The following is a 12,941-nucleotide window of genomic DNA, read 5'->3' as shown; positions in this document are numbered from 1 at the left end:
AAACCCTAGGAAGCAGAGAGAAAGGGATCAAAGCTGAATATTATCAGCGGCGTACAGGATTCGAACCAACAATCGTTGGTTTGGAAAGCCAAGGTGCTAACTACTACCTCCACCGGGGGCTAGGCCCCCACGAACCATTAATACGTTTAAACAAAGGATTTTTTTATTACTGACATTTTTTAAAGCCCAATGGACACGAGATATTAAGGGCTTAAAAAATGTCAGTAATAAAAATCCTTGTTTAAACATATTAAAGGAAGCACTTTTCAGTACTGACATGTTAGTACAAGTTAAGTTATTGTATTTCAAATGAATGCTTTGATGTGGTTTTTGCGAAGACAGTTGCGGCATTAAAGATAAAGATGTATAAATTCAGATCATAACAATGGTTAATGTACACTAACGTTTGCCTGCCGTAAATAACATTCGGCAGCATACGCCTATTCACATGTCTGCGTTCGTTTATGTTCATGTGACATACTTTATGATCTTTCGCCGGTACCTTTAAAGGTTGCATGCGAATCCATCTATACTCTGTTCTCCTTAACTCCCAATGGGAATATTTTACTTTTCTTTGTTTATTGGTAGAGCTTCTGTTCTATTGAATGACTGCTTTCGGATTTCTTCATGCTTTATTGCACCTCTTCCGCCACTAAGTAAGTACATTGGCCATCTGTTATTGAGCATGCTGTCTCTCCTATTACATCAGATAATTTTTCGACAGAGTTTATATTCTAGACTTCTTCCGTAGAAGCCATAGCTTAATATATCAGAGATTAAAAGAGTATTTGATTTTGTCCACATTCTTACCAAAGACATATTATTAAGAGTTTCTGTCTTTTGACGTCAGAGCACTAGAAACCTGTTGATCGACAATATAAATTGACTAGTGCAGATGTACCGTTTTATTTTTCTTACTGAAAGTGATCAGCTTCATTACAGCAGTCTAAAAAGTATGTCCATCTATTACAATTTATCGTGGCACTGCTATCTTTTTGTTTGAGATTTATGCGTGTATATGAAGAAGTATAGAGAGAAACAAAGTAGTCTTTAGACAACAATCATATCGATGGAGAGATACATTCTTTAACGAATTATATGCACATTTCCAAAGTGTGAAAATTGAAAGCTTTGTAAAATGTGTACTATTCTCGGTGGGTAGAGGATAGATAAAGATATATGTCTAGATTTTGTATAATTTGTTCGCAATAGTTAAAGAGTATCTGAATAGAAAGGTAGAATATCTTCAATAAAATAAGCCCTCGCTAACCTTAAATCGAAGCAGAAAATGCTATCAAACATTCTACTCATCTGCTATAAGTCCTTTGTTGAGATCCTCTACTGTTCTATTGTACTCTAACAGAGCTTGAGTTGAATGAGGGCAGCAAGTGGCGATTATGTGATAGCGTTAAACTATGTACGACTGTGTACTCAAAGAATATGGCACAGTAAATTTGAACAGAAACAGTACGAGTTTTGGATTGCCATAGCTCGTAATTTAAACCTTTACCATCAATACTTCTACGTCAGATGTGATAGTCTGCTGCAATGACTTCAGTAATCATGCGACTCTACAAAAGCTATGCATAATAGAGACATCAAGCATAACGTGCTTATTTCTTACGGTGAATTGTCCCTTTCCCTTGATTTGAGTTTATGTGCTGAAAGCATATGCGTAGTCTTAACAACATGGATAGAGTATTCTCCAAATCAGAAACAGGCATTATTTTCTTATTTTGGCTATAGACTACATGCGCTGAACAACTTCATCAAAGTAATCCCTTGATAGATTTAATTGACTTGCATCTTGTACAGGGCAATAGAAAACAAACCCTTTTGTCATTTCCACTATAGAAAGACATTTATCTGATGAAGAAGAATAGGAAGATTGCAGAAAGATGGATTGTCGTATTATTAAACGGTTTAGCGAGACTGTATGATCAAGATAACGACCGCCTTCTGGAGTGATTTATCCTTGTGCTTTTGAAAGCGCTGCGAAGATCCTCTTGCTTATTGATAATTCATTGGTTTGTGTATCATTGTTTGCAAAAGTAACAATCAAGGGGCACTATACAATCAAGGCACATTGTACTTGAAGAAATGATTGGTTCCAAATTTTGATAATTTTGATATGGGGAGTAGTACTCTTATATTAGGCTCTACCCTTAAAAAATGGAAATTTGAGGCTGACCAGCTATCTCTCCGGAAACGTGAAGTCACTGTAACCTTACAAATGCTATTGTCTGTTATGCAATGATATATAGGAGAACTTCTATTTAGGCTCTTACCCTTGGGCTCAAATGCACAATGTCGCGGAATATTGTTTTTTTGTTCAAATAGTATATGTGGCGCCCTTGACAAACACTCTTTCTACCGGATTCCTCAATACGAATAGCAGTAACACTGTAATCATGAGTATGCATCTTTCTGGTCTCATCCCCTTTCTCCCATTTATGACGCCCTATACATTCAGTAAAGAGCCAACCTTTTAACTTTATGTGCATATATCTTATCAATGTTAATTTCTCTGCTATTGCCTTACTAGGTAATTTGTTGTGTCTTTTAAAAGCACTAATCTCTCCATTTTAGCCACTATGCCAATGCTTGTAACAGACAGTTTAAAAATAGAATCATCTACTCTCACTTAATTGCTCTCCTTTCATGTCAACTATGGAATTTACATATAAATGAAGCAAAGTTTTTGGCCATTCTATTAGATAACAGTTCTTACTTTTCTGTGATTATTTTTCCCACTTCCAATTTTTTGATTTATAACAATATTTCGTTATCATTTGATGTACTTTAACACTATTATTACTCCTCCTACATCAACTCTGCCAACTGTTTCTCTCAACTTAAATGAAACTATGTTGAAGGCATCCACTTTCGAATTTGGCGAAAATTTTAATGATCAGACTCTTATACCCGATAGTTTTTGCATTGATATTAAAAGTTTAAATTTATTGCCGCAGCAGCAGGAACTCAATAATCATTTGATTGAAGCATCCCTTTTATCGTTTGATCCTCCAACACTTTCTCCGGAAGTAATAGGAGAACCTACAGCAGTAAATTCTTCATTCAAATCTATATTTTCAACTGCAGAAGAAGACAGTAATTCTATTCTTGATGCAGCTTCTCTTTACCCTTCTTATTCATGCTCATATGCTCAACAGCAATTAGACAATGTTTATGCTGATTCTCTGCAACACCAAGCACCTCTTTTGGCTGACTCTTACTCTAATATTATGGACAATCCCCAACAACTATTCCAAATGTATGATGGAAAAATGATATTCAGTGCGATAGAACCCAACTTTTTATCAATTGATGGTACAGCATTGCCATTGCTAGATCCTTTAGGGTCTCCTGAAGAGGACTTGTTTGCTTATTGCAGCACCTTCAATGATATGTTTACGTCTCTTTCCTTTTTGCATAACAACGCTTCTACAACAGAAATGACGTCTTTGTATGACGATTTAGCACAAATTGCTACCTCTAGCACTTCAACAACCATTAATTCAAACGAAGAACAAATAGTGCACCCTTCTGATGCTGCTTCTTCAAGCCCTCACGATACAAATACAATTCCTACTTCCACTGTAACACATCCTCCCAAAGCTACCACGGCATCATCAGTTTCGTCCAGCAGTGTATGCTTTACATCTGTCTTTGAGGCTAATCCTACTACAAGCCGCAAGCGCTCTTTCCTCTTAAAATCAAAGCGTAGAAAAAGCTCAGCCATTTTCTCTATGACCGCCAGCAAACTATTAGTACTGAGAAGACGCTCTTCGTTCTCTGCTTACGTTTGTAATTTCTGCAGCCGTACTTTTTCGCGTAAATATGACGTGATCCGACATAAACGTATCCATACAGGCGCCAAACCTTACGTTTGTCCATGTTGTTCCAAGCGTTTTGCGCGTTCTGATGCTCGAATGCGTCATTTTCGTACTGAAGCTAAATGCCAAGACGGCCTCAAAACAATGAAGAGACAAAAAAAGAAGCAGCAACAACAACAACGAAAAAACTCTTTAAAAAAAACAATTTAGCTTTCGGAAATGTACCATTTTGTATAGTATTTTATCCATTTTTATTATATAATCGCAATATTTTGCATTGTCTTTTTATGTAGCATCAAATCAAAAAATGTACCACCTTTTGTATTTGCTTTTGATTTATGTAAATCTAACCAATAAATCTTAGTGAAATTATTTTGAAAACGAGAAATCTATATTACACAATTTGGGCTGTCGTTGTATAGTGTAATAAGCATCAATAATAAGAAGAGAACTTGCTTTTGCCCTATACGACAATAATGTTATCTGTACATCTTGAGTGATGTCAACCTCAACAAGAAGCATCCAATTGAAACTGTAGTTGCTCCTTATTTATGGAGCTGCGTAGTATTCATATGAGTGGCGATCGTTGTGCCGGTCACAGTGGAAGTTAATGTCGATTGAAATGGCGTTTCGTAACCCACACTATTTTGCGTCTTATCATCAATATTAGCCTCAGCCATCACTAAGATATTTGACTTTGATGAGCTTTTTGCAAGGTTTTCATCTTGTACAACATCAAATTCTTTTTCACGATTGCTGCTAGATTCGCTTTCTTCATCACCTGTTCTGATAGGCGGAACCATGTCAAAGATATCCGTTTCCTTCTGTTGATTGCTGACCTTAAACTGCTTTATAAGAAGATAACTGGTAATTACCCCTAGATGAAGGATTATAGAGATGGTTTTAGTATGTGTAGGGTCAATGATTTCTCTCATCTGATGGGTTAACCTAGACACCTGACACTTACAATCAAAACAATACAAGTCAGCCGATAATCCACCCATAATACGACAGGAAATAAGTATAGCCGTAACAATATTGGAAACAATCACACCAACCCTAGGTGAAGAAGAGGATATTAGCAACAGTTTTGTTGTTGTACGCATACGCACATCATCCATTAGTGAAAAATAAAAATAAAAAACCTTACGAAAAAATTACACCATTCGCCAAGAGCGATTTATACAAACTATTGCTAAACACTTTATAATATCGGTAGATCACAATAAGAAAGACTACACTTAAGAATGTGTTGCTAGCAATATCTAAGCCTAGTTTGACCAAAGCCGGCCAGTCTACTGAAAATTTATAGTTGATAATGTATCAAGCTTAGGGTGCTTTTTTAGTCTACTATTATCGTTCAAAAGTCTTACGGTAATTCATCTGGAATATAAAGCCGAAACAATCATACATGTAAGGGAAGTGATTTCATACCATGATCTGGAAATTTCAAGGCTTACCACACAATTTCCAAAGATATCTTTAGATGTAGGTACTTTTCCAACAGAAGCATAGATGGAAATCAAAGCAATGTATCCAGCATTAATGAGACAGCCAAGAACCATTAACCATTTGTTACGACCATAACATACGTAAGCTTTATAAACCATGATACTTTGGATACAGCAACTGCCCAAATTTACAGTAATTATAGATATTACAAATCTCTATTGATATTAGAATGACTGGTCAACAATCCATGTGGCTGCATTTCCATGGTTGTGCTGGTGAATGTGATACTTACGTCTTCACATCCTACTGCATTCAGTGGGTTTAAAATACTGCATAGGATCAATATAAAGCATAGAAGAGTTTCAAAAAAAGCTGCAAAGTGAAGCCATTTCTGTCTCGTGTATACTAGTTCTATAGCTGTCATGATCTGCCATATACAGCACCCCAAGCAAATAGACATATAGACAAGAACTGTGGCTGTATATCTAAAGTAGGCTTGCGTCTTGCTTGATAAAATTTCATTCCGAATTTGCTCGATTCCTATTATGGGTGGGCTGCTAGTCAAGCTTAGGACAGCAATAGTTTCTTTATCCATCTTGTATTTTTTCGCAGTGGATTGATTCGTCTGGCTGGCGAAGTTGTAGAAGAATAGCGTAAAGGAAGGAGGGATATATAAGTTGGGAATAGGGATGTAGTACGTTTATATAAGGTGACTACGAGGTAAGGTGTTAATAAAGTATGCATACAGAATCTCCTTGTTCTCATATTGCAAATTGTCTGCTTTCATTGTTTATATTTGATGAAAGCAGCCGTACAGATCGTAGAGACTCGTATTTTCAATGCTGTTTGATCGTTTTGATTAAAGATCAATTGGCTCTTTTTCTTTTGGCCATTTCGTTCCAAAGCAGTTAGCATCACTGTTCAACTAGCGAGCGTGTAGCTTCATTCACTTGATTCAAAGTTTCGTTCACGTATAGTGAATAGTTCAACATTCAATAGTAAGGGTAACTAATAAAAAAATTATCGTTTTCATTGTGTACTTTTTATAGATTATTAGAGTGTGCTTGTATTTCAATTCATTTTAATGTCAAAAGGGTTATTAGACTAGGAATGATATATTGGTTTAAAACACTTTCTCGTAGCAGTCTTTTGTTCCCCAGAAAAGGCAAGCACAGAACGTCGATCATTTTGTGCGCGTTAGACGAAAAATTTTTGAAGTAGAAAGTCCAACTTTTTTATCTGCATTAGGGACGAATCAAATTATAAATAAAATTTTCAGCGGTCTTAATGATTTCATGTTCGGTTCCGGCTCTAAAGAGATGACAGGCGTTACAGAACTCTACTATCAAAAAAATGCAATATAAAAAGAGAAGCTCGAGCTCTACCTCAAGGCGTAGAAAAATTCTATAGCATCCACTCCTCTATAGATAATGAACCGATGGATGACATGTGCAATAAATTAACTATACTTATGCATCACCGATAATACGCTCAATACAAAATCATATATCATCCGCTTTGTAAAAGCGAGAATGTAACTTTTATTGCAGAATGTGAATAAAGCCTAAATAGAGGGAGAAAAAAGGAAGAGCAAGGTAGAAGATATAATGACAATGAATGGGAAAGTAGAAAGCGATTACTAGCAGGGAAAAACAAGTCAATGACTGAAAGAATAATTGTGGAAGAAGTATATAATAGTCAACGTTGAGGGCTGCTGTGATATTGAGTACAATTACATGTTTATTACGAATTTTCGTCAACGATAAGATACTCATGGCAGTCGTTCATTTTCATTTTGCGAAATGAAATGCTCCCGCCACACAATTTCAGCAAAATCATGAAGGTTCGTACAGGCAGGGCCAGGCAACGCTTAGTATTCGATTATATTACTAACGAGTGAATTTTAAAATATCATTAACGTAAAGTGTCACGAATTATGCGCGTCAGCGATAGATCAATAAGATTGTTATTTAAGTAGCATGTTTAAGCTTTGGTGAATTTCAAGCTCATGTAAGCTTTGGTGACTTTTGATTACGTTATTTCCATGTTCCGAACGAAATCTTTGGCTGGGTGGCAGCATAAAATGCTGAATAAATAGAAGCATGCATTCGCAAGTAAGGATATCTAACGGCCCTTCTGCAGAAGTGACCTATTCTTATTGAATACCGCCCAAAAATTTGATTGGCTGCACCGAGAATTTATCGAATACAAATTTCCCGTTCTTTTCAATATTGCAGGTTTAGATTCCTACAACGCTTTTCAAGATGACCAAAAAAAATAGTAGATTAATGATCAGGAAATCTTTTCGAAATGGTATCGAAAGAAGGCTGGGTGGCAAGCAATTAGTAGGGAATGCTGATTTATTGGTAAATGACATCAGGCACTGAACGAAAGGCTTTTTACACGGACAGAACCTCACTGACCAACTCTTCATTTTATAGCTATATCTAAATTACCTTCTCTTTTTAGAGACTTTAGCGAAAGCAGCAGAAGAAAATGCTGGCCAAGCAGCTACCATCAAGTTTGATAAAATAGAGGAGGTTTTAGAGGTGAATGAAAACTTTTAATAAATGGCACACGTAAAGAGAGATGAGTTAAACGCTGATAAACGTTGTAAATGTCTGTCTATTGTATAGGATACTTTGCATAGCTTTCAGGGTTAACGGGCTTATCAAATCTTGCTCTACCACGATTTCAACTATGTTTATCTCTATAGTTTCCTATTCATATCCTTATACCCATGAACTAAACTGTGTATAACCAAGTATTGTCCCCTCGATATCGTCACAGTAACTAAACACTCAGATACCAGAATAAATATGACTCATTCGTTGCTCCTTGTTTATTTATCTCGATCCTTCACATGAAAGGCATTTTCCTCAAAAATTTTGATTGCTGAAGAAGCCACTTTGATCTTGTTTCGTCTTCGGTTTGTAACCGTTTTATCCTTCACTTCATCATCCTCATTTCTTCTATTACTGACTTCTGCCTCGATCTAATTACTATCATTATATGGTTCTCTGTTATTGCTATTACTACTGATGGTATTTGTCGGTAAGGCATCCGATCGAGTATGTGGAGATGATAGAGGTGATCGGGAACGGGATCGTGACGAAGAATGTCGGCTCGTTCGTTGTCTCTCACTGTTTATACCAGTGTTACTGCTGTATTCCTTTGATCGCCGTCCTTTTGCCTCGTTTTTATATCGCTCTCGACGTAGTTTAGTTATTGTTTCTTGATTAGACCGAATAGCTGCTCTATTCGATGAATCCGTTTGTTTCACAACATTGAGTAGAAATCCAGCTGAAAATTTGGGACGATTAGCACGGGAACTAAAGGAGAATTCAAGAAAGCATAGTGAATATGGTATTCACGAATTAAAACTTGCAGATAAGAGCAGCGCAGAAAGTTAAACTACTTTACGATGAAGGCTCATATGCTTGAATTCCAACTTTTTCATACTTTTTTCGTTTTTCTTGCGCTTCTTTTAGAATGAGATCAGCGACATACTTGTCCAAATCTTCATCCGCAATATTTTTTGCACCAGCACCAGCAGATGCACGGATGAGATCATCAACAATGCTGCTTACAGCCTTACTGCCCGTACTGCCGGTTTTGGTGTTGACATTTCTTTTCTGCGGCGCTGACATATATTATTCTTATGTAATTCAGTAATTGTGGTATATGCGTATTACTCGAGGAAAAGAAAAATACTTTTTAATTCTTCAAAGGAGTTTATGCAAAAATGAAAATTTTAAGAGGAATGATAGGTTGAAAGCTTTTTATTTTTTCGTATTGGTACTTTCTTAATGGATGTTATCATAAAGCCTTTGATTTTGCAAACGTGTCAATTGTAACTGTGGACAGTCTGCAAGCAGAACGTGTATGCTGCATGCAGTCATCCACTCGAACCGAGCGCTTCTGCTATTGTAAGCAGCAGCACTAAATGCAGTCCAAACCACACCAAGTAAATAACCTCCGACGGCATTGCTTATTCAGGTTTCTTTTACAGCAGTGTGATACAGATTCAAGAATAGAAGCAAGATGGATATACGTCGCTCGTAGTTGAGCTAGGAGAGCAGTGGTAGGCAAACGGCTGCAGTAGCTGCAGCGTTGCATTGACTGTTAAAGCAATCGAATGATATATTCTTTTTGCAGCGTCGATATGTGGCGTACCTTCAGTTCTCTGTGGCTTTATATCTCTGTAAAGTTCAACACGCGATTCATTGACATGGTCAGTTGCTGTTGATAGGTGTACACAGTTGTAGCTTCGTTTACTGTTCCGAGGTTTTGATACATTCGAGGCTTTTTCTTGCTGACATTTAGTGAGTACATTGACTACAGATATGACATAGTTGGATTTCATTCTACATTCTTCAATGAAATGGTCGAATTATGTAAGCGGGAATCGAACAAACTTCATTTAAAAATAGGATTACATTATGGATGAGAAGCTACTACAGCGAAGAAAAAAGTCAGTCGACACAATTTCGAGATGTGAAGTCCTTCAAACCTCTCGTCTGGGGAAGGTTTCACATTTTTGAGCTTAGTGTATTTTGTTAAAGTTGTCTTAAGACTCAGTTGATAAGATAATTTAGCTGAAGCCTAAGGTACTTTCAGCAGAAAGGGGGTAAATTCTCCAATGTAAAGATTTTGTCTAGGTTCGTAAGCAACGCAATCACAAGGCCATCGTAACTAGAGATATATCAGAGAAACGGCGTGAGACCCACGATCCTTCGATTTCAGATATTTGATTTGTGGATGTTACTTACTGTATCAATTTCTAATTCGAGTAAATGCAAGCCAGTGTTAATACAGGGAACCAACAAAAATGAAAACTGCGGCAGCTGCCTTGCAAATGCGCAAAAGCCACAAGCTTAACTTTAGGATTTTTTGCTTTTCAATGGGATTGCAGATGACACTTGATAGTTACCGTTTCTATGAGTTTCCAAAGTAACCTACAAAAAAATTTTAATACAGTAGATTTAGATGAGTTATATTACACGTTACTTTCCAACTCTGCAGGAGATAACGCTTCCTTTTACACAATGCTGTATTGACAAAAAAAGTGGATAATGATGAATCGTTCTTCTCAAAGGGACGCTTATCTATTCATCATGGTGAAGTATATTTTGCACTGTTTGTGATGGAAAAAGAAGGACGTACAGAATTAAATTCAATATTTCTGTAGCGAACAATAGATAGCCGCTTCATCAATTACTTCTTTTGTAGCCTTCAACTATCTTTGGGGATCGTCCTAAACAATCGGAGTAGTTTTGGAGGCGAACAAACAATGGAAGTAGGCTATACTCACCTGAATTATCTGTTTTCATATTCCTTTTTTGGGAGTGGAGGCCAAATTTTTGCATTTTTTTCCTGATTCGACACCGAAGATGGAATTTTTGTGATGCTTCGTCTTGCTCTTTGCCTCTATGTACCTTTTTATCAAATAGCTGTAGTCGTATGAAGTCTGTAAAAGTATCTCATTATCTTTACACAGCTTCACTTTTTTTTCTCATATTTTTAACTGCCGTTTGCATTGCTCTCTCGGGTGCCGATGTCATCATTCAAGCATTAACTGACCGAAGCAGTAGTGGTCATTTCGTTCCACGCAATTTATTAGTCGTCAGTAGTAGTTATGTTTTATTGGTATGTTAGTAAATAAGTTGTAGTCGTAAGAACAAATATATGCTAAATATCAACGTAAAATATGTAGGCATTAGCTTCGTTATTGTTCTCTTGTAGTAGGATGATAACAGTTCGAAGTTCACTGCAAGATATACCCAAGCTATACATTCCTATAAAAAAAGAAGACTTGCCAAAGGTAATGAAAAAAAAAATAAAAGTATAAAGAAATGTCTTAAGCTATCCAGTGAGTATAAAGTTTAATGTATGAATTTTATAATGTACAGAAAGTATTTTCCAAGATTCAACAGGAATTTGAACAGGCTAAAGAAACAAGGAGATTAACTCAGCCAAGATCCGAAGATATACAAGCTGTAGGACGAGCGAGACAGAGCAGTAACAGCCATATCAATAACGGTATTGTTATTCCTCCTGGATATGAAGGGTTGGATTTTCGACAGATTATATCACGAACACCTTATGTATTAGAGAGCTTTTTCCTAGATATAAGCCGACCTCCTTCTGTCACCGTTTCTCAATTTATGGAAGATCTTGTTAGGCAACGATTGATAGACGGGCAAATAGCAGCGACCTATATAAAAGGTTATGAAAAATCGAGATTCAGCGATCAACCGTTAACACCAGAAGAATACATGGAGATCATGAAGGCTTTAGTCGTCATTATAAAGCAATTGGGTCAAAGTATAGACAAAGATGACAATGGAGTCAGTAATGAGCTATCAACTTCAGCATCACCAACATCAAACAGCAATAACAACCAAAGTATGAACCCCGATTTAAACAGGCCTACTGTAAACAGATTGAACACAGCCGCTTCATCAATCTTGTCGTCCTTCTCAGGATTGTCCTTTAAGACTGATGATGATGACGATGACGATGATGATGATGATGCTGTAGGCAGTAGTATCGCTCCTGATCGTGAGACTTCCATGTTGCCAAAGATGCAGAAGAAAAATAGAGGTAAAGGCCGTGCAATAGAAAAGCAGAAGCTAGAGCATCCCTCTACAGCGACAGCGATGATCTCCAATGTGCCACAACATCGGAACAGCACTGCTAGTAGTGGCACTCACATATCACATTATTATGGCAAAAGGAGGAATAGCAAGTTTGTAGCAGATGATGCTCAGTCATGGATGTCACGTTCCACCTACCATACTTATACGAGTCACTCATCATCTGGAAAGAATATCCGTTCTGCTTATCGTAAAAAGTCCATACCTTCGCAGAAGAAGGATAGGCAACGACCTATGTCGTTTGGAAGTAGTAATAGTAGTATGAGTAATACAAGTGGTATGGACAGTATAAACAGTATGCGGAGCAACGCAGGACGAGTGAGCAATGCCAACAGTAGCAGAGAACAAAAACACACGGTAGTCAATCATGCGGGAAATAGTGGCACTCAAACAGCGCGCTCTTTACGGACAGCGAAGGCGTTACATATGCCAGGTCAAGCCGCAGAAAGTGACTCAATATTGAATTTAACAGATGAAGAAGGTGGATATTCGACATATGACGAAGATGAGGTTAGACAAGATATTTACGAGATGTTGATGAAGGACAAGTTTACACAGCATCCGCTTTCATGATAATCATGCCATTCAATTTCTAATTAGCCGGTTTATACATAGATAGTCAACATTGTATAACTATTAACATTACTACCTTTACCACTATTACCTCTTATCATTACTATTACTATTAATCTTGCTATTACTATTACTCGCATTATCATGGCTAAGAATGAACTACTCCAAACTGAAATGTTCGTAGTTTCGCCCAATGGAATGCCAACTGATTTTATCATTTACCTTTAATTACATACTTGTAGCATAAACACCATATTTTTTTTACACTTTAAAGAGTTGTTATAACTGATATTTAGCATGGTACATTCATAAGGATTGCAAGTTCTACATTTCTAGCAAAAGTATGCTTAGCATGAGAATTTAATGTATATTAAACGTAAACCTTTCGCTGTGGATCTGTTCTCTGCTCTTCAGCCATAAA

At 36.9% G+C, this 12,941-nt stretch overlaps 5 protein-coding genes across 5 annotated transcripts; 2 read left to right on the top strand and 3 right to left on the bottom strand.

Moving 5' to 3' along the window:
* Positions 1-3,800: 3,800 nt before the first annotated feature.
* On the top strand, positions 3,801-3,959 carry BDF20DRAFT_791852 (uncharacterized protein; the record flags this gene model as incomplete). The annotated part of the gene is made up of 1 exon (XM_053076204.1): positions 3,801-3,959. A coding segment is annotated over one exon (159 nt), but the record flags the coding sequence as incomplete, so codon positions are not given.
* A 422-nt stretch (positions 3,960-4,381) lies between these two features.
* On the bottom strand, positions 4,382-5,446 carry BDF20DRAFT_917711 (uncharacterized protein; the record flags this gene model as incomplete). The annotated part of the gene is made up of 5 exons (XM_053084603.1): positions 4,382-4,713; positions 4,804-4,895; positions 4,987-5,134; positions 5,210-5,219; positions 5,297-5,446. 5 exons carry the CDS (start codon positions 5,444-5,446, stop codon positions 4,382-4,384), a joined length of 732 nt encoding a protein of 243 aa, XP_052930853.1.
* Positions 5,187-6,016, bottom strand: BDF20DRAFT_237820 (uncharacterized protein). Its single transcript, XM_053074982.1, has 2 exons — positions 5,297-6,016; positions 5,187-5,219 (listed from the first exon to the last, which is right to left on the bottom strand). The coding sequence occupies exon 1, from the start codon at positions 5,881-5,883 to the stop codon at positions 5,494-5,496; it is 390 nt and encodes a 129-aa protein (XP_052930852.1). The 5' UTR covers positions 5,884-6,016; the 3' UTR covers positions 5,187-5,219; positions 5,297-5,493.
* A 2,267-nt stretch (positions 6,017-8,283) lies between these two features.
* Positions 8,284-8,938, bottom strand: BDF20DRAFT_840319 (uncharacterized protein; the record flags this gene model as incomplete). Its single annotated transcript, XM_053079373.1, has 2 exons — positions 8,284-8,620; positions 8,712-8,938. The coding sequence occupies 2 exons, from the start codon at positions 8,936-8,938 to the stop codon at positions 8,284-8,286; spliced, it is 564 nt and encodes a 187-aa protein (XP_052930851.1).
* A 1,813-nt stretch (positions 8,939-10,751) lies between these two features.
* BDF20DRAFT_917708 (uncharacterized protein) lies at positions 10,752-12,520 on the top strand (the record flags this gene model as incomplete). The annotated part of the gene is made up of 3 exons (XM_053084602.1): positions 10,752-10,937; positions 11,005-11,112; positions 11,201-12,520. The coding sequence occupies 3 exons, from the start codon at positions 10,752-10,754 to the stop codon at positions 12,518-12,520; spliced, it is 1,614 nt and encodes a 537-aa protein (XP_052930850.1).
* Between the last annotated feature and the right edge of the window lie 421 nt (positions 12,521-12,941).

Source organism: Mycotypha africana (genome assembly GCF_025528875.1).
Source record: "Mycotypha africana strain NRRL 2978 chromosome Unknown BDF20scaffold_17, whole genome shotgun sequence".
In the NCBI taxonomy this organism is placed as follows: domain Eukaryota; kingdom Fungi; phylum Mucoromycota; class Mucoromycetes; order Mucorales; family Mycotyphaceae; genus Mycotypha; species Mycotypha africana.
This window is presented reverse-complemented; position numbering and strand designations above follow the sequence as displayed.